The sequence below is a fragment of the Haliotis asinina genome, chromosome 14 (assembly GCF_037392515.1).
Source record: "Haliotis asinina isolate JCU_RB_2024 chromosome 14, JCU_Hal_asi_v2, whole genome shotgun sequence".
In the NCBI taxonomy this organism is placed as follows: domain Eukaryota; kingdom Metazoa; phylum Mollusca; class Gastropoda; order Lepetellida; family Haliotidae; genus Haliotis; species Haliotis asinina.
In genome coordinates this window covers 55,214,690-55,239,196 of record NC_090293.1, presented here as the reverse complement: position 1 = coordinate 55,239,196, position 24,507 = coordinate 55,214,690, and the positions used below count along the sequence as shown (strand labels likewise).

At 41.5% G+C, this 24,507-nt stretch overlaps 1 protein-coding gene across 1 annotated transcript in view; it reads right to left on the bottom strand.

Moving 5' to 3' along the window:
• The window catches only part of LOC137261175 (leucine-rich repeat protein SHOC-2-like), a 28,897-nt gene that overhangs the window by 2,666 nt on the left and 1,724 nt on the right, over positions 1-24,507 (bottom strand). Inside the window, exons 3-17 of the mRNA XM_067798881.1 lie at positions 17,940-18,068; positions 15,138-15,206; positions 13,941-13,970; positions 13,395-13,580; positions 11,894-11,989; positions 11,222-11,342; positions 10,879-10,987; positions 9,765-9,858; positions 9,173-9,277; positions 8,248-8,362; positions 7,664-7,788; positions 7,452-7,539; positions 6,624-6,693; positions 3,467-3,534; positions 2,454-2,623 (exon numbers count right to left, since the gene is read on the bottom strand). Coding sequence (XP_067654982.1) covers positions 2,454-2,623; positions 3,467-3,534; positions 6,624-6,693; positions 7,452-7,539; positions 7,664-7,788; positions 8,248-8,362; positions 9,173-9,277; positions 9,765-9,858; positions 10,879-10,987; positions 11,222-11,342; positions 11,894-11,989; positions 13,395-13,580; positions 13,941-13,970; positions 15,138-15,206; positions 17,940-18,068 — 1,575 coding nt within the window. The remainder of the gene's footprint in view (positions 1-2,453; positions 2,624-3,466; positions 3,535-6,623; positions 6,694-7,451; positions 7,540-7,663; positions 7,789-8,247; positions 8,363-9,172; positions 9,278-9,764; positions 9,859-10,878; positions 10,988-11,221; positions 11,343-11,893; positions 11,990-13,394; positions 13,581-13,940; positions 13,971-15,137; positions 15,207-17,939; positions 18,069-24,507) is intronic.

Sequence of the window (24,507 nt, the reverse complement as noted above, 5' to 3'; positions counted from 1 at the left end):
CTGAGGACGTCCACGTAAATGTGGTTATGGTCGTGGACTTGAGCGAGGGTGTGGCTGAGGACGTCCACGTAAATGTGGTTATGGTCGTGGACTTGAGTGAGGGTGTGGTTGAGGACGTCCACGTAAATGTGGTTATGGTCGTGGACTTGAGCGAAGGTGTGGCTGAGGACGTCCACGTAAATGTGGTTATGGTCGTGGACTTGAGCGAGGGTGTGGCTGAGGACGTCCACGTAAATGTGGTTATGGTCGTGGACTTGAGCGAAGGTGTGGTTGAGGACGTCCACGTAAATGTGGTTATGGTCGTGGACTTGAGCGAGGGTGTGGCTGAGGACGTCCACGTAAATGTGGTTATGGTCGTGGACTTGAGCGAGGGTGTGGCTGAGGACGTCCACGTAAATGTGGTTATGGTCGTGGACTTGAGCGAAGGTGTGGTTGAGGACGTCCACGTAAATGTGGTTATGGTCGTGGACTTGAGCGAAGGTGTGGTTGAGGACGTCCATGTAAATGTGGTTATGGTCGTGGACTTGAGTGAAGGTGTGGTTGAGGACGTCCATGTAAATGTGGTTATGGTCGTGGACTTGAGTGAGGGTATCGTTGAGGACGTCCATGTAAATGTGGTTATGGTCATGGACTTAAGAGGGTGTGGTTGAGGACGTCCACATAATTGTGGTTATGGTCGTGGACTTGAGTGAGGGTGTGGCTGAGGACGTCCACGTAAATGTGGTTATGGTCGTGGACTTGAGCGAGGGTGTGGTTGAGGACGTCCACGTAAATGTGGTTATGGTCGTGGACTTGAGCGAAGGTGTGGTTGAGGACGTCCACGTAAATGTGGTTATGGTCGTGGACTTGAGTGAGGGTGTGGCTGAGGACGTCCACGTAAATGTGGTTATGGTCGTGGACTTGAGCGAGGGTGTGGCTGAGGACGTCCACGTAAATGTGGTTATGGTCGTGGACTTGAGCGAAGGTGTGGTTGAGGACGTCCACGTAAATGTGGTTATGGTCGTGGAATTGAGCGAAGGTGTGGTTGAGGACGTCCATGTAAATGTGGTTATGGTCGTGGACTTGAGTGAGGGTGTGGTTGAGGACGTCCACGTAAATGTGGTTATGGTTGTGGACTTGAGCGAGGGTGTGGCTGAGGACGTCCACGTAAATGTGGTTATGGTCGTGGACTTGAGCGAGGGTGTGGCTGAGGACGTCCACGTAAATGTGGTTATGGTCGTGGACTTGAGCGAAGGTGTGGTTGAGGACGTCCACGTAAATGTGGTTATGGTCGTGGACTTGAGCGAAGGTGTGGTTGAGGACGTCCATGTAAATGTGGTTATGGTCGTGGACTTGAGTGAGGGTGTGGTTGAGGACGTCCATGTAAATGTGGTTATGGTCGTGGACTTGAGTGAGGGTGTGGTTGAGGACGTCCACGTAAATGTGGTTATGGTTGTGGACTTGAGTGAGGGTGTGGTTATGGTCATGGACTTGAGTGAGGGTGTGGTTGAGGACGTCCACGTAAATGTGGTTATGGTCGTCGACTTGAGTGAGGGTGTGGTTGACAACGTCCATGTAAATGTGGTTATGGTCGTGGACTTGAGTGAGGGTGTGGTTGAGGACGTCCACGTAAATGTGGCTATGGTCGTGGACTTGAGTGAGGAAGTGGTTGAGGACGTCCATGTAAATGTGGTTATGGTTGTGGACTTGAGTGAGGGTGTGGTTGAGGACGTCCACGTAAATGTGGTTATGGTCGTGGACTTGAGCGAGGGTGTGGTTGAGGACGTCCATGTAAATGTGGTTATGGTTGTGGACTTGAGTGAGGGTGTGGTTGAGGACGTCCACGTAAATGTGGTTATGGTCGTGGACTTGAGTGAGGGTGTGGTTGAGGACGTCCATGTAAATGTGGTTATGGTCGTGGACTTGAGTGAGGGTGTGGCTGAGGACGTCCATGTAAATGTGGTTATGGTCATGGACTTGAGTGAGGGTGTGGTTGAGGACGTCCATGTAAATGTGGTTATGGTCGTGGACTTGAGTGAGGGTGTGGCTGAGGACGTCCACGTAAATGTGGTTCTGGTCGTGGACTTGAGCGAGGGTGTGGTTGAGGACGTCCACATAATTGTGGTTATGGTCGTGGACTCGAGTGAGGGTGTGGCTGAGGACGTCCACGTAAATGTGGTTATGGTCGTGGACTTGAGCGAAGGTGTGGTTGAGGACGTCCACGTAAATGTGGTTATGGTCGTGGACTTGAGCGAGGGTGTGGTTGAGGACGTCCACGTAAATGTGGTTATGGTCGTGGACTTGAGCGAGGGTGTGGTTGAGGACGTCCACGTAAATGTGGTTATGGTTGTGGACTTGAGTGAGGAAGTGGTTGAGGACGTCCATGTAAATGAGGCTATGGTCGTGGACTTGAGTGAGGATGTGGTTGAGGACGTCCATGTGGTTGTGTGTATGAAACGTCACCGCAGACTGACCTGTATTACAAGAGAGGGGCCTCTGGCAACTATTTCCGCTGGGATCTGACTGAGGGGGCAGTTCTCAATGCTCATGATCTGCAAGTTGGCACAGTATGCCAGGTCATACGGCAGACTGTGCAACTCCGGGTTGTCATTTATGTACAGGGATTCTAAACTCTCTAATGTACCTGCAAGGTAACAGATTCAGTTGAACACACAGTATCTTGAAGAGGAGTCGAGCACTCATCAGAGTACCTAAACATCACTTTGTCACAAAGTCAAGAAGAGGAGTTGAGCATTCATCAGAGTAATTAATCATCACTTTATCACACAGTGTTTATAGGAGTTGAGCATTCATCAGAGTATATAATCATCACTCTATCACACAGTATCTATAAGAGTTGAGCATTCATCAGAGTATATAATCATCACTTTATCACACAGTGTCTATAAGAGTTGAGCATTCATCAGAGTATATAATCATCACTTTATCACACAGTGTCTATAAGAGTTGAGCATTCATCAGAGTATATAATCATCACTCTATCACACAGTGTCTATAAGAGTTGAGCATTCATCAGAGTATATAATCATCACTCTATCACACAGTATCCATAAGAGTTGAGCATTCATCAGAGTATATAATCATCACTTTATCACACAGTGTCTATAGGAGTTGAGCATTCATCACGATGTATCGTAGTATCAATGACCGTGATACTTTATCGGACACTAAATATATCGATACATTTTTTCACACTAGAAACTGATGATCATGTCAAAATTTACACTGCTACTTGATATCAGAATATACATTTCTAAAGAAAATAAAGACAGCACATCGTGACGTGCATTGAATCGAATCGTTCCAAGATATCGTTATACGTATCATATCGTGAATTTTCTGTATTGTAACACCTCTAGTAACTAATCATCACTATATCACACAGTGTCCTTAACAATTGTCAGGAAGTCAAAGTAACTGGCAACAAAATCATTTATCCTAACAACACAAGCCTGGAACCACTCACCTATCTCATTTGGTAAGGATGTAAGGTTGTTTTCTCCAGAACCAAGATACTGCAAGTTCTTCAGGAACCTGCCACCAAAAGACCACATGCAGGTGAGAACATTGTAAACACTCTCTGGAAGAGTCTTCATGACATATTTTACGTAGTTGCAGAACATTTCATTACTTGGACGAGGTAACAGCTATAGCCATGGACGAACATCCGCATGTGAAAACGGTCTCAGCATGTTCCCATGAGGGAAGGTCTGATTTCAGAATGGTGCCAATTGTCATTAGATGTTAGATGTTACAGATGTACCAATTCACTCAAATCTTACAGCTTCCAGTTCACTGCCTGTATAGTACATAATCAACGCTCAATATGTATTTTTCTGAATAAAATTGATATTTTATACTTATCCTGACTCATGCTTATTATGCTTTTCTCCCCCCTCTATATGAAGATAGTGGAAGACTTGAACTCCCATGAAGTTCCCTTCTAGTGTCTAGTGCAACTGTATGTGAAGATTTCAATCAAGACCAGTCAAGACAATTCTTCATGTATAAGTATCTTCATTACAAGTGCTGGGTCATAATCACTCATGATAGCCTGTTGAAAACGTGCACATGGACTTTCAACCACTATACTCTGCAGAGCGTCTTGGTCTCAACAAGTCACATGATAAAAGGGTGAGTGAAACTCAGCACCTTTGTGAAACCGTTAGTTGTGCAACAAGTGGCCAAAATTGGGGAATGCCAATGACATCATCAGCGGCGATGTCCCGTACGTAGTGGTTGGCAAACACCAAATTTGATTTCCAAAAGCAGCCCTCCATAATAAATGTTAGCAAGCAGTTTTCATGTAGAGCAAGTGTCAATGCCAAGGCTCTCACTTCGTATGGATTGAAAGCTCATAGAGGTTCAAGTCCTCCTGCTTTGTAGGCCCTCAGTATGTTGGTTCTCATCCATACTGAGACAGTGTTGCGGGATACTTTAGTAGCTATCTCAGAAGATAATGGGATGAATGGGTGTTTCAGTTTGCTAGAGATGTACTTTCAATGCTCTGACTGGGCAGAGACTATTATGATAAATCCTGTGTATCACATGGCCCGAGGACTGTAGATAAATCTGGGATGTGGAATTATCTGTCTGTCAAGACAATGTCAAAAGGATGAAAGGTCAGCTGTAGCAGTGTCTGTTCGTGTCAATCCTTGCTTGTTTATGTAGAACGCTACTGTGGAGTTGTCAGGGTGAACCATCAGTAGTCAATGCTGTCGACCAATGATGTATATGCTGAATGCGTTCGCTGCTCATCCAGATTCCTGCCACCACCTCGGTGTCTAGGTGAGCACTCCAACCTCGTAGAGACGCATCTACGTAGAGATGGTTGTTGGGGACCACCTCCAGCAAATAAGTCACTGCGCAGATTGGTGAGTCCACAATAGTAGATATGGTCTCAAGTTGTCTGGCAGAGCTATCCGATGTGAAGTGTTGAGGTGCTGAAACAGGACCCATTGTAATGGGCATAGCTGTAGACATCGTCCTGCACTGAAGTGAGCAGACCGAGTAGATACTGCCATTGTCATAGTGGTAATGGAGAGAGTAGAGCTTGAATTTTGATCCAGGAATTGAAGATCTTGCTGCGGTTTTAATTCCAATTTCCATAGATTCACAAGTCATCTGAATTGAGTTAGCAGCCTGGTGGTGAAGTATAACTGTAGTCTGACTTGACTTGTCATGATGAGCTTGAATGCCATCATCCAGGAAAAAGGTGCTGCAAAGTCCCCGCTGATGTGGGTAGGTGATGATTGGCTCTGTGACCCAAGTAAAAGGCCACAGGGCCAAAGATATTCCAAATGGTAAAACAGTTCACGGTAGTGCTGACTGTTGAATAGGAAGAGCAGATATTTCCTGGAGTCCGAAACATGCAGTGTATCGGAATGTACAGGTAGGCGACTTGTAGATCAATAATCTGTTGGGTGGATGTGATGCCTCAAGCTGTGGTAGATGGATCATTCTGAACTGTTCTGGTTTCAGTAGATAATCTAAGTTGAACTCCTTCATGTTGTATACACGTCGAAACTTTCCTTTGGAGTTTTTCTTGGTGATAGTCAATCCAGGTGTAGTACTTCAACTTGTTTGTCTTGTTAATCCCTGGCGTACATGAAGAATGCTGGGTCTCTTGTAAACAGTGGTGTTGCTTGTAGCCAGGATCTTGTAGCCATCTCGCAGGATGCTCATGATGTAATTGTCATTGAGAAGTCCCCAATTCCTTCAGTACAGTTGCAGATGTCCTCCCACTCATGAAGGTTGTATGGCAACAGCAGAGGAGGAAGACTCCAGTCATTCCAAACATGATCCTAAGCGCTTTCCTCCATTAGCACCCTGGCAGGATGTCCTGTTCCATGGGTCTGCCTGCTTCCTCCAATTGAGTGATGAAAAGAGCGCTTGCATTGTACTTCTTATCTCTCACTCTCTGGGTCTGGGAGAACTTTGACTTGTGGAAGAAACGCTGTGATGTCTGCTTGAGGACAGTAGTCAAAGTGTCTATCGACTTTATATCATCATTACTTCCTTAGAGTCCTGGGTGACAGACATAGCGACATCCTCGATTCTGCCATCAAATACGGTAGATGCTGCCCCAAGATGACGCTGATAATAATCCTTGACAATGCAGTAGATTCAATCCCGCAGACGTAGACGCTAAATGCTCCGAGAATTGTTGATCCTTCCTCTGAATGGCGAGTGCAGAGAGGATCATCCTTTTTTCTCCAGTCTCTGGGTTGCTGAACTGAGTCGTAGAAGAGGGCTTCCTCTGGTGATGTAGATTGGCACCGTCTATCTCTGTTCATCGAATCCTCTCTTCATTCATGAATGGGGAACATTGTCCATGCAGCGAATGTCAGTGTGATCCTCCTGTCTGTGTATGTCTGTCATTCCAAAAATGCCTTCGTCTATCTGCTTTATTTAATTCAAGAAAACTTTAAAGGACTGGTCTGATTTTACAGTGGGTCTGGTGTGTCCTGAAAGTTATCAACCCTGAGATCTGGTACAAACCTTTATCATACATTGACATGATACAGTTCCAGTTCTGATAGTCTGTAATAAGATTCTTAGCCTAACTGTAAATTATCTTGACAAAAGCACTGCCCACACAGTGACTGGCCAGACAGACTTACCCGATAGTCCGTGGCAGACATGTCAACTGATTAGACTGCACGATGAGTCGCTGGAGATCACGCAGGTTACCTGCAACGTGAAATGTCAACCTAAAACATGATGCTCCTCTACCACCATATATTTTTGATGCCGTTAGGTCAAGCTATAGAGCTGACTGCTGAATGTTGTTGGACGGTGCATAAAAGTTTACTCACTCGCGTAACATCCACATCTCACATGATTCCACTTCTCTCTAACCTACTTCACATAAACACCTCACACACACGAACCCTCTTCACATACAGTCACTGATTGGTTCCACAGAAAACTTGACGGGTTCGTAAGAAGCTGTCTCGGTCTGAAATGTGTGTGGTTATTTAGATGCAAACTATGGATATATTTCATAGTTTGGTAGAGTTTCATTTGTTTAAGTGGGACACACCCAAGGCCAACCATAGGCCTTATATTATAAGCTCATGGCCCACCTCACCCCATTCACCCTGACTCACTCATTCCAACTAATCCATCACATCCCACCTCATCCATCACATCCCAACTCAACTATCACATCCCAGTCCAACTGGCCCAATGCAGCACAACTTATCCATCCAACACCAACTCACCCATTCCACCATGACTCACCCATCCAAGCTCAACATACCAATCGAAGCATAACTATCCCCATCCCACCTGGCTCATCCATCCCACCCTGACTCATCCATCCCACCCTGACTCACCCATCCCAGCACAACTCCCCCACCCCAATTGGCTCATCCATTACACCCCAAAGCACCCATCCCAGCACAACACACCCATCCCAACAGAACTCACCATCCAACAATACTCACCAATTTCAGGAGGTAGCTGCTCCAGTCTGTTCTCCTCAAGGTCCAACACTCGTAGCTTCTGCAGGCTTCCAATGGCTGATGTTAATCTCTGGCGATTGAAAATACATCAATACTGAAAATTTTGGCTTTGCAACATTCACCTAAGACAGCGTCAACATAGTAACAGGGTGGGACATATACCCACAGACACAGTAACAGGGTGGGACACCTACCCTCAGACAGTTGTTGCTGAGGATGAGGACCTCAAGTTTCTGGAGGTTTTGGATGTCATCAGGGATCTTTGACAGCTGGTTGGTTCCCAAGTTCAACTCGACCATGTTCGTCCATGTTCCAAGGTCTAAAAGATAAGTAACTCATATCTCAATTCAGGGACACTGTAAGGTTCTTTATCAACAGAATTTTACCCTCGTTATCTATTTAGATGTGTTTGAGGCTTGACTCACACAACTAAGGCAGACTAAGGCAGGCTAAAGACAGGAGGGGTTATAAAAGATATACCCCAGACAGTCAGGTCCAGACAAAACAATTTAGGATTAGAGAGAGTTGGTTGGACAAACACAGGGATAGACAAGAAACCTTGACATATGACAGGGTTAGATATATATTAAAAAACTGTCTCCATGACAGGGTTAAACAGCCATATTAAACCTGAATATATGACAGGGTTAGAGAGCCATATTAAACCTGAATGTATGACAGGGTTAGACAGCCATATTAAACTTGAATATATGACAGGGTTAGACAGCCATATTAAACCTGAATATATGACAGGGTTAGACAGCCATACTAAACTTACCTAGTGGGAGAGATGTGAGTTGATTGTCTTTCATGTTCAGCTTGGTCAGTGAAGTGGCGCGGGAGAAGATGCCGAACTGAATCTTGTTTATCTGGTTGTGCTCCATGTTGATTGCCTAAAATCAAACATCTTACTGATAGGTCATCTCTGTACATGTGACACTACAAAAGGTGGACAATACCCTGCACGGAGGATGACACCCTGTGCGGAGGGCGACACACAGCACTGAACACTACTCACTGAAATGTCTAGGGAGCCATACAGCAGACATTGCCTGAGACCTCAATGACTGTTAACAAGGTGAATGACAGGCTACCCGTCTCTTTAGTCGCCTACATTACAAACTGGTTATGGTCAGTTTGGTATTCACTGAACATCTTGTGAAGTTAACACAGGTGAATCCAGGTACATCCCTTTTTTGTTCTCAAGGTTTATTAAATGACCACTGAAAACAAGTGAAAATGATGTATGCGCTCCCTCTTTCTCAGGAGTGTGCCCACTTCTCCACCTTTTCTCAAAAGCCTGTACCCGGCTAAAGTGGTGCACCATTAACAATTCTTCACTGATCAGTAAATATGTCAACTAGAGACACTGTCTGGAAACGTACTCCCGCAAGAGAAGGATGAGTTACAGGTTATGCTACCCTTGATCAGAATCAATCACAAACAAGCAGTTTTCATAGGTCAATGATCTTACAAGTGTGAATGGATTATTTTGTGTAGGCCTCCTATGTTTTTCAAACATACAACTATCAAGCAACAAAACCCAGGTCTGTCTAGTGTCCTGTACTCCAGTAAATGTTTCATGATTTTACACTTCACACATGTAACAGATCTTAAGGGTTTAGTTAACTTTCTCCAACCACAGAAGACAGTTTCAAATGTGTGGCGTTGTATCAGCTAAAATAACAGCCATGTCAACTCACATAAACTGAACAGAACTGTGATGGTCCCCCAGATGGGTATGACTGGAACGCATTTCTGGACAGTGTGATGCTTGTCAGGTTTGTCAGACTAGACAACAGCCCTTCCTGTAACAAACACAAATTTTCATTGTTAAATTTGCACAGAATTAAGTTATTCCCAATGATGATTGCTCAACAAATATCTGCACATAAACCCCCCTATATCTACAGACATATCACTACCACGTCATAATGCAATTAAATGTCCAATCATCTAAGGTTGCCTCCCTTTCATAATGCACAGGACTGCAGCAGTACACAGACTAAGCAGGTGATGTCAGGAGATAATGCTGAGCATTTCTTCAAGCCACTATGACATACATAGAAGCGATTAAAAAGTACCAAATGATGTATGAACAAACACAAAATGAGGACTATCCACACTTGGAAATTTATGTTCTCACAAGCAAGCAACACAATCCACCCTCACCGTTCCCAACACAACCCATCCCAATGCACATGAAGAAAGACGTATTACAGACAGCAAGTGCTGAGGCAGTATTAATACTGCACTATTACAGATCCTACAACAATACATAGTAAAAATACTCACTGGTAAGCTTGATATGTTGTTGCCCTCAACATTGAACTCGTCCATGTGTACACAGTGGGCCAGGGACCGGGGAATAGAGGTCAACCTGTTGTACCTGAGACACAATCATCATCATCATTATCATCATCATCATCATCATCCAACCTCTTTCCATATTGCAACATGTCGCAGTGTTGCTAGTTGGAAATATTTATGTTAGGGAGTGCTCCAAATTTTTGGATACTTAGTCTGGAGTCAACCCATCATGTTTTGTCTTATTTCAGCACTTGTTACTACTTAAGTTGAAGTCAAAATTATGTTCCAACTGCGTGGTAATAATTTTAACAGATAATCAAATGTTGAATCAAAATAGTGATAATGGTTATTACAAATAGCAACTAAGGTGTCAGTTTTGATATCTGATGAAACAAACTGAATCGTTGCATGAACTTGGATATCCCCCAGGAAGAGCATGTGGTGGCGAGTGGTCCTGTGCATGAAGCTCAGGTCACAATTAGGTGAAGTTAAGCAAAGATCGGTGGGGACAGTGCTCAGATGGGTGACCAGCAGCTTAACTCTTGAGAGTTTCTAGGACTTCAGTCCTGCCTTCTCCTGCAATTATCTCACAGTTAAAGTTCTCCTGCCATTATTCCACAGTAAAAGTTCTCCTGACGTTATCCCACAGTAAAAATTCTCCTGCAGTTATCCTACAGAAAAAGTTCTCCCTCAGTTATCCCACAGTGAACACTGTCCTGCAGTTATCCCACAGTAAAAGTTCTCCTGACGTTATCCCACAGTAAAAATTCTCCTGCATTTATCCTACAGAAAAAGTTCTCCCTCAGTTATCCCACAGTGAACACTGTCCTGCAGTTATCCCACAGTAAAAGTTCTCCCAAAGTTATCCCACCATAAAAATTCTCCTGCAGTTATCCCCAAGTAAAAGTTCTCCCTCAGTTATCCTACAGTAAAAGTCCTCCTGCAGTTGTCCCACAGTAAAAGTCTTCCCTCAGTTGTCCCACAGTAACAACCTTGTTATTCCACAATAAAACCCAACAATTATCATTCAGTCACATCTGACAGTCAACCCATCCTCATATCAACAGTCATCTGGAGTAACCCAAGTGTTACCCTGTACCTTAACCCGAGTCGTGTGAGGAGTCGCAGCTTCCCGATCCTCTCTGGGATGTCCAGCAGCTCATTGTGCTGCAGATCCAGGGAGTTCAGATTTGTACAGTGACAAATTTCTGAAAAAAAGCAAACAGCACTGAATTTATGTCCATATTTATCAGATATGAAAGAGTATTCAACACACTATTTATATAGTGTTTACTCGCAAAACCATCACCTTCACAACAATGTTACATAGCAGATGTTTGTTGGTCAATTATATGCCTGACAAAACAGTGATCGTCAGTGTGGCTCTACGCCATGGATGGTCCTTCCTATCATGTAACAAGTGGCTATGTCAACAGTCTTACCCTCGGGTAGGTGCTCCAGGTGATTGTGGGAGATGTCAAAGGTCACCAGGTTCTCAAGCTGACCAATCCCTTGAGGCAAGTCTCGAATTCTGTTTTCCCTTAAACTAAACTTGGTTAATTTCTGTAAAACAAATAAACTTGCTATTTCAGGTATCATTACAAAATAATGAAGTGTCTCTTCATATTAAAAATACACCTTTTTTCTTGCTAAATTTCTCTTCCCTGTTGATATCCAAATTATTTATGCCTGACTGTATAAAATGTCATTCAAAAGCAATTTGCTGCAAACGCATTCTTTGCATGAATATGGACATGTATTAAAACTGTATCTAACATGCTTTATGCTCGCTGCAGTACAGCCTTGTGAAGTACCTGTTTAGTTCAATAAGAACCCAAGAAAAATAATGCCCCTTTTGGTCATAAAAGCACCGACAGTATTGTAAGTCAAGACGCTGTACAACTACACGGTAACCTCAAAGACCTTCTGTTGTCAAAGAAAACTTGGTAAAACGTTTGACAGGTACAATTCCTTCTTTACTGCATTTATCAAAAGAAATTACTGTGTGGCTCAGAGCTATGTGAATGATAGTGTTTCAACAGGAAGTCTGGGTTTGGGTTTCTCAAGGCTGTGACTACTTGGCTAGCTAGTGTTTAACTAAATGTCCAACTCACAGTCAGCTGGCTGATCTCTTCATCTACATGCTTGATTCTGTTGTATCGAAGGAACAGGGTTGTCACCGAGTGCAACTTGTACACCACTTTAGGTATCTGCAGAGAAGACACTTCATACTTTAGAGCTATCAAACAGTTAAACTCCTAAACATCAACTTCTTGTCCATAATTTAGCCTTTATAAAAAGAAGGTGTAGGTACTTGTCCATAAGGAAGGCAGTTCCGCCACTTCTAATCCCATCCTCACACTGCTAATCCCATTCTGCTGCTGCTAATCCCATTCTGAGACTGCTAATCCCATTCTCGCACTGCCAATACTGTTCTGACATTGCTGATCATGTTCTGACATTGCTATTCCCGTTCTCCAATTTCTATTCAAGTTCTCACAATGCTAATTCTGTTCTAACACTGCTCATCATGTACTGACACTGATCAGCCTGTTTCGTTAGTGCTTATCCTTTTCTCAGTGTTTATCCCGTTCACGCTTCTAATCCCATTCTCACAGTGCTAATCCCATTCTGACACCGCTAATCCCATTCTGACATTGCTAATCTCATTCTGACACTTTCAATCCTTTTCTGACACTGCTAATCCCAATCTGACACTGCTGATTCTTGTCTGACACTGCTAATTCCATTCTCTCACTCCAAATTCCACACTGACACTGCTAAATACCTTCTCACAATGCAAATCCCAATCAGATACTGCTAATCCCGTTCTGACCATGCTAATCCTGTTTCTGACATTGCTAATCCCATTCAGACACTTCTAATTCCATTGTTACACTACTAATCCCTGCAAAAAACATTTTCAATCTGCTAATCTCACTTTAACAGTGCTGATTCCACACTAACACAGCTAATTCTCCTCTCACAGTGTTAATCCCTTCTGACACTGCTAGTTCCATTGTGACACTGTTTAGCCCATTGTGGCACTGTTTATCACATTTTGACACTGTTTATCCCATTATGACACTGTTTATCCCATGGCGGCACTGTTTATCCCATTGTGACACTTTTTAGCCCATTGTGGCACTGTTTATCCCATTATGACACCGTTTAGCCCATTGTATCACTGTTAAGCCCATTGTGGCACTGTTTACCCCATTCTAATAATGATAATAGAGATTATACTGCGCTAAACTCCACACCAAAGTGTGTGCAATGCACTAAAGAGTATATATACATATCACATGTTTACAGTCAATTTCTGTGGAAAAGGTAGGTCTTAAGATACTTCTTGAAGCAAGTTAAAAGGAGTTGATTTCACATCAAATGGGAGAGCATTCCATTCAATGGCAGCATTATATGCAAAGGAACTTCTGCCAATGTCTTGAGCCTGGTGTTGGGGCCCTTTACTAGGAGTTGATCATTAGAACGGACATTGTTTATCCCATTATGACGCTGTTAATCCCGTTCTGACACTGTCTATTCCTTCTGACACTGTTTATCCTGTTCTGAAACTGTCTATACCTTCTGACACTGTTTATCCACGTCACTCACCTCTTGTAGTTTATTATGTCTGAGATCCAGGACCCTGAGGTCACGTAGGTATTCCAGTGAGTCCGGCAGACTGGTGATGGAATTCTCACTCAAGGCCAATGTCTGGAGGTTTGTTAAATTTCCTATCTCTGGCGGAAGCACAGTCAGACGGTTGCCGTAGAGATACACCTCAACAAGCTGTGTCAACTGCAAGGGAACAGAAGATAGGTCCTAACTGACCATTCATCACAGCGCAGTGTGATTTTTATGAAATATGGAATAGCATGTACTATGTGATTCACACACCCACACACACACCCACAATACTTATGAACGAAGTAAATGAGCCTTCTGCATGTCATGTCTTATGTTCAGGTGTTCATAATCAATGACCCCACTCCCCTTCTCTTAATTTTATTTTCTAACATTATTATGTCCAAAATAGCTGGACTGTAAAATACACAGATCCTGTATATGGATCACCTCAAGACAGGTTTGATGCATTGTAAATACAAGAGCATGAATACACAAACTGTCATCCAAAACCCCAAACCGAGTAATACTTACATCTTTAACACTGCTAGGGAGTGCAGAGATCTGAAACAAACAGATTACCATAAACAATGTAAGGCAGCTACAGATCCTTTTACAAGCATGAAACATTCATCACCATGTTCACAAAAACAAAGCTCACCAAGCTCACAAAGACCCACCTACCAATCTCACAAAGAGCATGGAGAAGACCCATTCATATCACAAGAAGCAAGGTGGAGTCATACTCAACCATCTTATAAAAAACATGTGAAGACATACCCACCCATTTTACAAGAATTGTAAAGTCACACCCATTCATTACCTAGCAAGCATGACGAAGACCCTCCCACCCATTTCACAAGAAGCATGAAGACACACCTAGCCATCTCAAAAGCATGGACACTTATCCATCTCACAACAAGCATAATGAAGACACACCCATCCATCTCACAAGCATACTGAAGACACACCCATGCATCTAACAAGCATAACGAAGTCACACCCACAATGAAGTTACGACCATACATCTCACAAGCATGGCAAAAACACGCCCACCCATCCTACAACAAGCATGAAGACACATCTCGCCATCTCAAAATCATGAAGACATACACCCATCCATCTCACAAGCATAATGAAGACACACCCATCCATCTCACAAGCATAATGAAGACACACCCCTCCATCCAACAAGCTTAATGAAGACACACCCATCCATCTCACAAGCATAATGAAGACACACCCCTCCATCCAACAAGCTTAATGAAGACACACCCACCCATCTCACAAGCATGGGGAAGACACGCCAACATTCTCACACCCATCCATCTCACAACAAGCATGGTGAAGACACACCAACATTCTCACAACCACCCATCTGCACTGATGACACACCCATCCATCTCACAACACACATGAAGACATACCCATTCATCTCACAGGCATGGTGAAAACACCCACCCATGTCACAAGCAAAGACACACCCAGAGAGACAATTGAGAGAGACAATCATTAGGTACTGGTAATCTGGTCTGCAATACATGACATAAGGGAGACAATCATAATGTACTGGTGATCTGGTCACCCTTCATGACCCAAGGGAGACAATCGTAAGGTACTGGTGATCTGGTAATTCCGACATAGGGTACTTACGTCCTCTTCTGCCAATTCATCAAAATGGGGAGACAATAATGGGGCACATGGGACTGATGATCGTTCTGACCGACTCACCTGAGATTTGCTCAGATCAAGCCTCTTCGCTCCCTCTTCTTTGCACTTCTTGAATTCTTTGGCAATATCCTGAAATATGTGCAGAAGTTAACATCAATGGTTTTTTCATTTCATGCCCATCAAGATAAGCATGTCCTAAACAAATTCCCGTTTATATACCTGCCCATGAACTAAAGATTGGAATTGCTAAGACAAAAGCTATGTTTCAATGACACCACCTAGAACAACATAAAACATGTGCTAAATGGTGCTACCGAGGACAATACACTGAAGAGGAATCTATCTAGGATGTTAAGTGCCCATGACAGACAACCTTGGATCAAGTCATAATTTTGTTCAAAACTGAAACTGACATTCCATACAAGGTGCAGAGGTACTCGGGTCTCTTCATGGTTACTGGTCACACTATCAGTGATATCTCACCTTCGCAAAGCAATAACATTAGTCCAACCTATAATATTAATGCATGTGCAAAACATCTGTAGTGATAAATCTACAAATCTACAACTTTCAGTGGGTGATCTCTGCTGAAAAGTAAGGAGTCCTTTTGAAATGGATTTTAAGTCAACCAAGAAGAATGCATCAAGTAATCAAAGAAGAAAGTTTCTCATTTCTGCCATGACAGAGAGTTCCAGGACTCTGAGGTCATAGATGGATCCCATGATTATCATGGAAAACCTCACTTTGTAAACCATTGTAGCTACTGAATATCACACACCATTTGAAATTTTTAATCCTACAGTTCATAAATATGAAATTTATCTTTTATCATATTATTCAAATATTACAACTGCAACTTAAAGGTCACATGCAACATAAAACACAACTTTGCAGATTCTGATACCTTTCGGTATAAACTTACCGAGACAAATTATCAAAAATGCCAATTCAACCTTTAAAGTAAAAAAAGCCCGCGAAACTGGGGTATAAACGATTGACTAACTTTCCCCCAGCGCTGGGCCCCATGACGCATGCGCAGTGAATAGGTTCATGGAGTTTGAAACAGTATGCCTGCCCGGAGTATGAGGTCACAAGCAGTAGTCTAGTCTTGGTTGTGTACACAAACAAGTAAATAATCTACTCGTTACGTTAAAAAACTTGTTGATTGTAGTAAGCAGCCTCTGTCACAGAGAAAGCTCAATGTCTGGTTTATTGACACCCATATGTCTGCTTGCCTGTCTGCTAACGAGAATATGCAATACACAGCTTCAATCTCTGACCACACGCAATTAGAAATTAACACCTATCAGGCTGTATGCATTAAACAAAATAAATTGATTTATGACTCGTGCACCAGAGTCCTGTCTCTGCCACATTATGTAATTAGACAGGTGTGATACTTGTACACATGACATGTTTTTTATGTCTGTGGGTTGCAAACAAACTACGTGTACATCAATTTTTCTCAGATGACTGGATCTGACGGAAACTGGAGCAAACTCTTGGTAGTTTCAAGTACTACCTTGTACTTGGACGAATGACAGTTTCCAGCCACTCAGTAGTTCACCATTTCTACAGAGATGATATTTGATCGAATCAAATTCAGAGAACATGTATCTACAAAAGCCGACATCTCTATATACATTCTTTATGGATAACAACTTCTTCTAGTGTATATGATTTTGTTTGACAACGATATATGAATCCATACTGAAACGACGCAGCAAGTACAATAAAAGAAGTTGTTATCCATAAAGAATCTTACTTTCTTGTGACTCGGCATACTTCTAAAATGCTCGTCAAACTTATCATTTTTCTGTACACACAATGAGCCCTCAGCGTATCAGCAAATGAACCAGCCAATCGGAAGCCATTGTTACACTTGAGTGCACATCCACCCTCTATGACTGGGTTTGGTCTCCCGAAGGCTTGTTTCGAGGGAAGTAAGCCCAAGCACAAAATATTGCACTTCGAATCGCGATTGTACGCTTATAATTTTGTTTATTTATTTCTTACAAGCAGCAATGTATATTATATGTCATGAACAATTGATAATTGTATTTTAATTATGTTTGATTTTTTGGTTGCATGTGACCTTTAAATAAGTTAATTTTGTGCAACTGTTACGTCCGAATAAACCATGAAGGAAGCACAAAATACGGTGACGTTTTCCACTTGTAACATGTCATAGCAGTCCTTAACTTTCCAGTTTCATTTTTGTTTCACTTTTACATAGAGCTAATCTGGAAATTAGAGCAGAAACAGTTCTGAAATAGATATTAGTGCCTTTCCACTCTGTAACATGATACAACAGCCAAAAGTACCTCTGTTTTCAACGCCTAATATGAATAACATGTGAGACGACAATGGGTGTCTGAACATCAACAGTTTATCACTGTACACTTGCCAAAACAATTTTCAAATTTTCATGCGTATTTTATGCAGGACTGCATCTGCTTCAGCATCAATTCCAAACAATGACTTCTATTCAGGTCCAGAAAAAAAAATACAAACAAAATGAATGCTGCAAAAGGAAGCACTGTTTAATATATAATGATCTAAATATTATACCTTTGCTATAATTTCTTTACTTATTTGAAAACAACTGACGAGGAATTTCACAAAATGGTCATTTCATTAATGACTTCATATTCAGTGTTGTAAACACCAAGCTTGTCTGATGCTGAAATTATGTTAACCCTGTGGTTGATTATCTTGATAACCAAACTGAATTACCAAAAGTCTCAGTATGGTATAATCAAACATTCACCACTTTGAGAATTCTATGAATACATCAACTGATTGGTATATAACTGTACCAAGTGCACAATGGATCTATAGAAACTTATAAATGTGGCTCACCAGGTCTGCCTTGACTGACGGTCGTGCTGGGACAGTAGGCTTTGCCTTGTTCTGTCCAGTTATCACCATCACCTGCTTCTTGGGGTTTGCTGGCTCCACTGCTATGGAGCCCTGGCTACCCTTCTTCTCCTGAAACAGTGACAGTTTCACAAACATCACAAGTGGGGTCAGAAGTAACTGAGGTGAAGCAAATTAAGCAAGCCATTTCACACGTTTTCACCAATCTTAGTGTAAACAACCAGGTCTTAATGCTTGGAAATAGGACCAAATTTAATCAAAAGTGTTTGCTTGCCGTTTAACATAGTGTGCTTCATCACAGCAAACATCAAAGTACTCAGGTCATGATGTTACATGATAAATTTGTCTCTTGTAAGTTGATATGATGGTCAGCTGATTGTGCAATTAATCTGAAAACCAATAATATGAGGCTATGTACAATGAACATGTTTTACTAGGACCCACATGGAATATCACTAGTTTACAACCCAAGTTCGTATAACAAGGGGGCTTGCACATTACATGAAACACCAAGAACAAGTACAGTTAACGCTATCACATACTGCACATAGATTTGTTTAACTGTTCTACTGCAATTAAACCCTTGTAATACAAACCAACTATTATCCTAAAAGGATTAAAATTCTGAAATTTATATGTCCAATGGACAAGGTAGAATAATGAGGATTCGCAATGCTAATTTCACTTTATTTGATATACATTTTTGTTGAAAGTGAAATTCATCGGCACATATTCCTTGCTAAGAGACTCTAGACTTGACATCAAGAGATAACATAGAATAAACCACAAGCACTACTATGACCTATCTACAGATGGGATATATATGGTACAAAATTACTGTCAACAATGGTCCATTGTACCAAAATGCTTTGCATATTATTCTTTAATACATTTTGCACCTAAAATAACATGTCAGTACTACAATACATTACCTAAACAAGACAAAATTGTGTCAAGGGACACGGATGCCCCCGCAGTTATAGGAAACGTTCCTCGACATTGAGTGTGCCCTGGTGATTAATTCCTGCTCATAAGGTCAATATACATCTATGCAACTATGAGATGCACACTTCGTGAGTCCAAATGAAATGCATGAATAAGCTTAATCAATTCTGTTGAGCAGTTTTGTGGACCAGTGGATAGACTTAATACCCTATTTCACTATCATCGGAGAGAAATTCCACAAAATTTATTTTAAGTTTGAAATGTCTCTAAACATACAAAAAAACACTATAAAATAAAAAAAAAATATGAGTTGTACATCTTTAGAGTCTTTATAAAAGACATATGTAAGCTAACTGAGTTTTGTGAAGTGGTTCTTGAGGAGAAGTGGATAAAGTACAGTCCCTGTTGTATGGGACGAACAGGATGAACAGAACTAAATTCAATATCTGTAGAAGTGACAAAATTATAAACCTGGATGAACAATGTATGACAGTCTCAATGAAACACACATAGTAGATAGACTTCATCCCCTATAACACTATATTCAGAGAGAAATTCAACAAAATTTATGCAAATAAATATTAATAAATAAAATACAAAAACAAAACATGAGATGCACACCTTTAGAGTCCCAATAAAGGACATATGTAATCAAAATTAATTCCATAAAGTAGTTTTTTAGGAGAAGTGGATAACGTTCACCCCCACATTAAATTATCATCACAAAGAAATTCTGCAAAATGTACTTAAGTTCAAATGTCACTATTAAACTTACAAAAAAGCAATAAAACACAAAAGCAGAAATGTGAGATGCACACCATTAGAGTCACAGGAAAACCCATGTATATGTTCACTGAATTCCATAAAGTAGTCATTGAGGAGAAGTGGATAGAGTACATTCCCTGTGCCATATGAACAGACAGACAGACACAGAGTGTAACCCTGTATGCTCCCAGGCATACTATAGCAGGTTCACAAAAATCACTAGATTATTACAGAAGTATTTTCCAATGATTGCATCAAATTTATACTGGGAATGGTTTAATTGAATTGATGATGCAGTGGATCCAAACATGCTCCATGAAATTTCTGGCTTACTTGATTGAACAATGTGCACAATAATCTTGTTCTCTGCATATAAAACAATGCCTAGCAGAAGAATAGGTATACCATGAATGGCAAATTATTGTGTCAAGTGATATTTTATTTCTAATAGCATATTCAAGATACATGTTCGTTGAGATGTGAATTTGCTGAAGGGACATGATTTTTTTTATTAAAATTGAATATCAATACAGGGGTGCTTGTTACACATGGGTATCACTCTAAAGACCACATATACTCAAGGGGGGCACAAATGCATAAATCATTCATAAACAAAGAAATAAATGAAACATTGTCCTTAAAACTACTCATTTCAACATTTCATTACCTGAAATTGATCTTTTTGACAACAGTGCACAATTCTTGCACGACTCCATGACATAATGTGAGGTATACCTATGTGGGCTGCTGTAGCAATTATCTACATTTCCGAGGGTAGCATAGCTTGTTTATAGGTTTGTCTAAACTTGCAGTCGTGACAGCTGTTTTGAAAGCTCCATGTTTTCACCATCTACTGCCATTTAATCTTGTCACCTGCTTCACATATTTTCCCAGATACAACTTGTTTTCGGAGACTTTTCTGGCAAAATCGCTTGTTGTCATAATGTTAATATATTGTTCTTGTAGTTCTGTTACAGTGTCATGCAAAATCATTTAGTCATGATTCAAAAACACATTTAACTATGAGTAGGAAGTAGTTTTGATCTTTTAACTTGAGAAAACAAACCATAATCTAACTGATTCTCAAACCTACTCTAGACCAAGAAGCCACAATTCTAAACAATGGCAGTGTCCATTCATGAACAACCGCCAATCTTGAGTATAAATGCTTTTTAGCACTGTTTTATCTGAACTACTTTGTACTACTAGTAAAATATGTATTTGACAGACAATAGGATTTAGGTTGACATTGCTTAAAACATAACAATTTCTCTCTTGGAAACAAGGAGGGAGTCAATATTATTGTTACTTCGAACACAAACTCACTTCTGAGGAAGAAATTGTTATGCCACAAGGACCTAGGAGCATTTGACAGCAATATAATGACTTGGCATATCTCTGCTGACGTCCGGTAATCAGCAAATTGATTGGCCTATTAGACATTTTATATACAACTAACTGAAAATCCTCCCTCACATGATGTCACTACAGAGCTCTGGCGACAGAGTTTTCAAAGAATAAATTTGGTGTTCTGCTTTAGACTAACCATAAGTCTTTCATATGTAATGGTTAAAAGAGTGCAAAAAATGTGAGTTTATTAGTTCTTTAAAAAAGCAACTGGGACACAGCCAAGTGAGGACAGATGGGGTACACCTGCTTGTCATATACAACTGCTAGTCAAATATTCATTGTTAAAATCCACCATGCGGAAAGTTCCATACACAAAATAGTTTGTTTAAAATCAGTCATGCATTGGTGCCATGCTAAGCTGTGTACAAGACATAGAGATCATCAAAACATCAACATTGGTGTAAACCATAGTTAACAAGACCACATAAGTTTACATTTTCATTTCTCCTTACTATTCCATTACCATCCTACACAAATATACAAAGAGATATATGTATTTCTAATTTTACTTGATTAACACTGATCAACCAGGCAAGGTTGAAATGTCAAATTCTGTATTGTCAGAAATTTCAACTCACAAGCACAGAACAAGATATTTTTACAATTCATCAATTATTCACATTAATCAATGGCCACAAATGTTTTCTGACTTGAGACTAGTAATGTAGCTTGAATCACAAGCCCTGACACACAACTGACAAACTTAACAGGCCTGTACATATCATGTTACACAAACACATACACACCACACCCCCTTCACACATAAAAACAAACCCACACAACATAATCAACCGATTCACACACAACTTGCAGTCAACCCACTCACACACAACTTGCAGTCAACCCACTCACACACAACTTGCAGTCAACCCACTCAAACACAACTTGCAGTCAACCCACTCATACAAAACCTGCAGTCAACCCACTCACACACAACTTGCAGTCAACCCACTCACACACAACCTGCAGTCAACCCACTCAAACAAAACCTGCAGTCAACCAACTCAAACAAAACCTGCAGTCAACACATTCACACACACCCTGCAATCAACCCACTCACACACAACCAGCAGTAGAAAACCCAGTCACACACAGCCTGCAAGGAAAACCCACTCACATAAAACCTTTATAGACAACCCACTCATACACAACCTGCAGTCAACCAACTTACACATAACCTGCAATCAACACATTCACACACACCCTGCAATCAACCCACTCACACACAACCTGCATAGACAACCCACTCACGTACAACCTGCATAGAAATCCCACTCACATGAAACCTTCAGACAACCCACTCACACACAACCTAGTCACACTCACGCACAACACACAACCTACATAGCCAACCCACTCACACACAACCTGCATAGTCAACCCACTCACACACAACCTGCATAGACAACACACTCAGTAACTCACACACAACCTGCATAGTGAACCCCCACATACACAACTTGCTTAGCCAACCCACTCACACACAACCTGCATAGACAACCCACTCACACACAACCTGCAAAGAAAACACACTCACATAAAACCTTCATAGACAACCCACTTACACACAACCAGCACAGGTAACCCACTCACACAACCTGCGTAGTCAACCCACTCACACACAACCTGCACTGACAACACACTCAGTGACTCACACACAACATGCATAGTGAACCCACTCACACACAACCTGCATAGAAAACCCACTCACACACAACCTGCACAGGCAACCCACTCACAAACAACTTGCATAGTCAACCCACTCACACACAACCTGCATAGACAACACACTCACACACAACCTGCATAGTGAACCCCCACATACAACTTGCTTAGTCAACCCACTCACACATAACCTGCATAGACAACCCACTCACACACAACCTGCATAGAGAACCCATTCACACACAACCCTCATAGAGAACCCATTCACACACAACCCTCATAGAGAACCCATTCACACAACTTGCATAGTCAACCCACTCAAAAACCACCTGCCCTGACAACACACTCAGTGACTCACACACAACCTGCATAGACAACCCACTCACAAACAACTTGCATAGAAAACACACTCACACACAACCTGCATAGAAAACCCACTCAAACACAACCTGCATAGAAAACCCACTCACACACAACCTGCATAGTCAACCCACTCACACACAACTTGCATAGTCAACCCACTCACACACAACCTGCACAGACAACCCACTCACACACAACCTGCATAGTCAACCCACTCACACACAACCAGCACAGATAACTCACTCACACACAACTTGCGCAGACAACCCACTCAGTAACTCACACAGAACCTACACAGACAACCCATTCATACACAACCTGCACAGACAACCCACTCTGTGACTCACACACAACCTGCATAAACAACGCACTCACACACAACCTGCATAGACAACCCACTCACACACAACCAGCACAGACAACCCACTCACACACAACCTGCATAGTCAACCCACTCACACACAACCAGCACAGATAACCCACTCAAACACAACTTGTGCAGACAACCCACTCAGTAAATCATACACAACCTACACTGACAACCCATTCATACACAACCTGCACAGACAACCCACTCACACATAACCTGCATAGACAACCCACTCAGTAACTCACACACAAACTGAACAGACAACCCACTCTGTGACTCACACACAACCTGCATAGACAACCCACGTCAGAGATGCCAAGCCTGAATCTAATGAAAGTGAGAGTTGGAGATTGCTCTGAGAGGGGGCTCTGCCATTTTGTTTATGTATATACAGGTTTTGACATATTAGTGGTGTTCTAATTAATAGATTTCATCAATGACTGATAGATAGAAAACAGTAATCAAGGAAACAATCAGTATCTGTGATCAATCATGATTGGTTCATATGTATCTACACATCTGTATCTTTAAGCAAGTTAGTATTTAGACTGTTTTCAAAGTGAATTTCACTCATTTAATACTAATATCACAGCATGTGTACCATCTAGGGTCAAGTAAGTCAGTATCTTGTAATAAAGGCAAGCATATAAGCACACAACAAAGAGCTCCACGATTAGAACGTGTCATGCGACTTCAATATTGAGTGTTTGAAAATGGCTGAAACTCTGTGTAAAAGTACTCAATTCTTAACCAGTAGGTGTATAAAAAATGCTTGTTACTCCCTTAAAAGTGCAATTACTCAAACAGACATGGGAGTAAATACCCAATTGCTTGAAAAACTATCTGGAGCACTTTACATTTTTAAAATAACACATACTAAGATAAACAAAACCCACCACAACAATTACTTGAGAACTCACAAAAATAACTGCAAGCTCAAAAATTAATAACAATATATAGGGGCTAACCATGTTGAATAACAGCCCTAGACACGGTAATTTTAAAAATATAACAGAGCGAACTCTTTCCAAT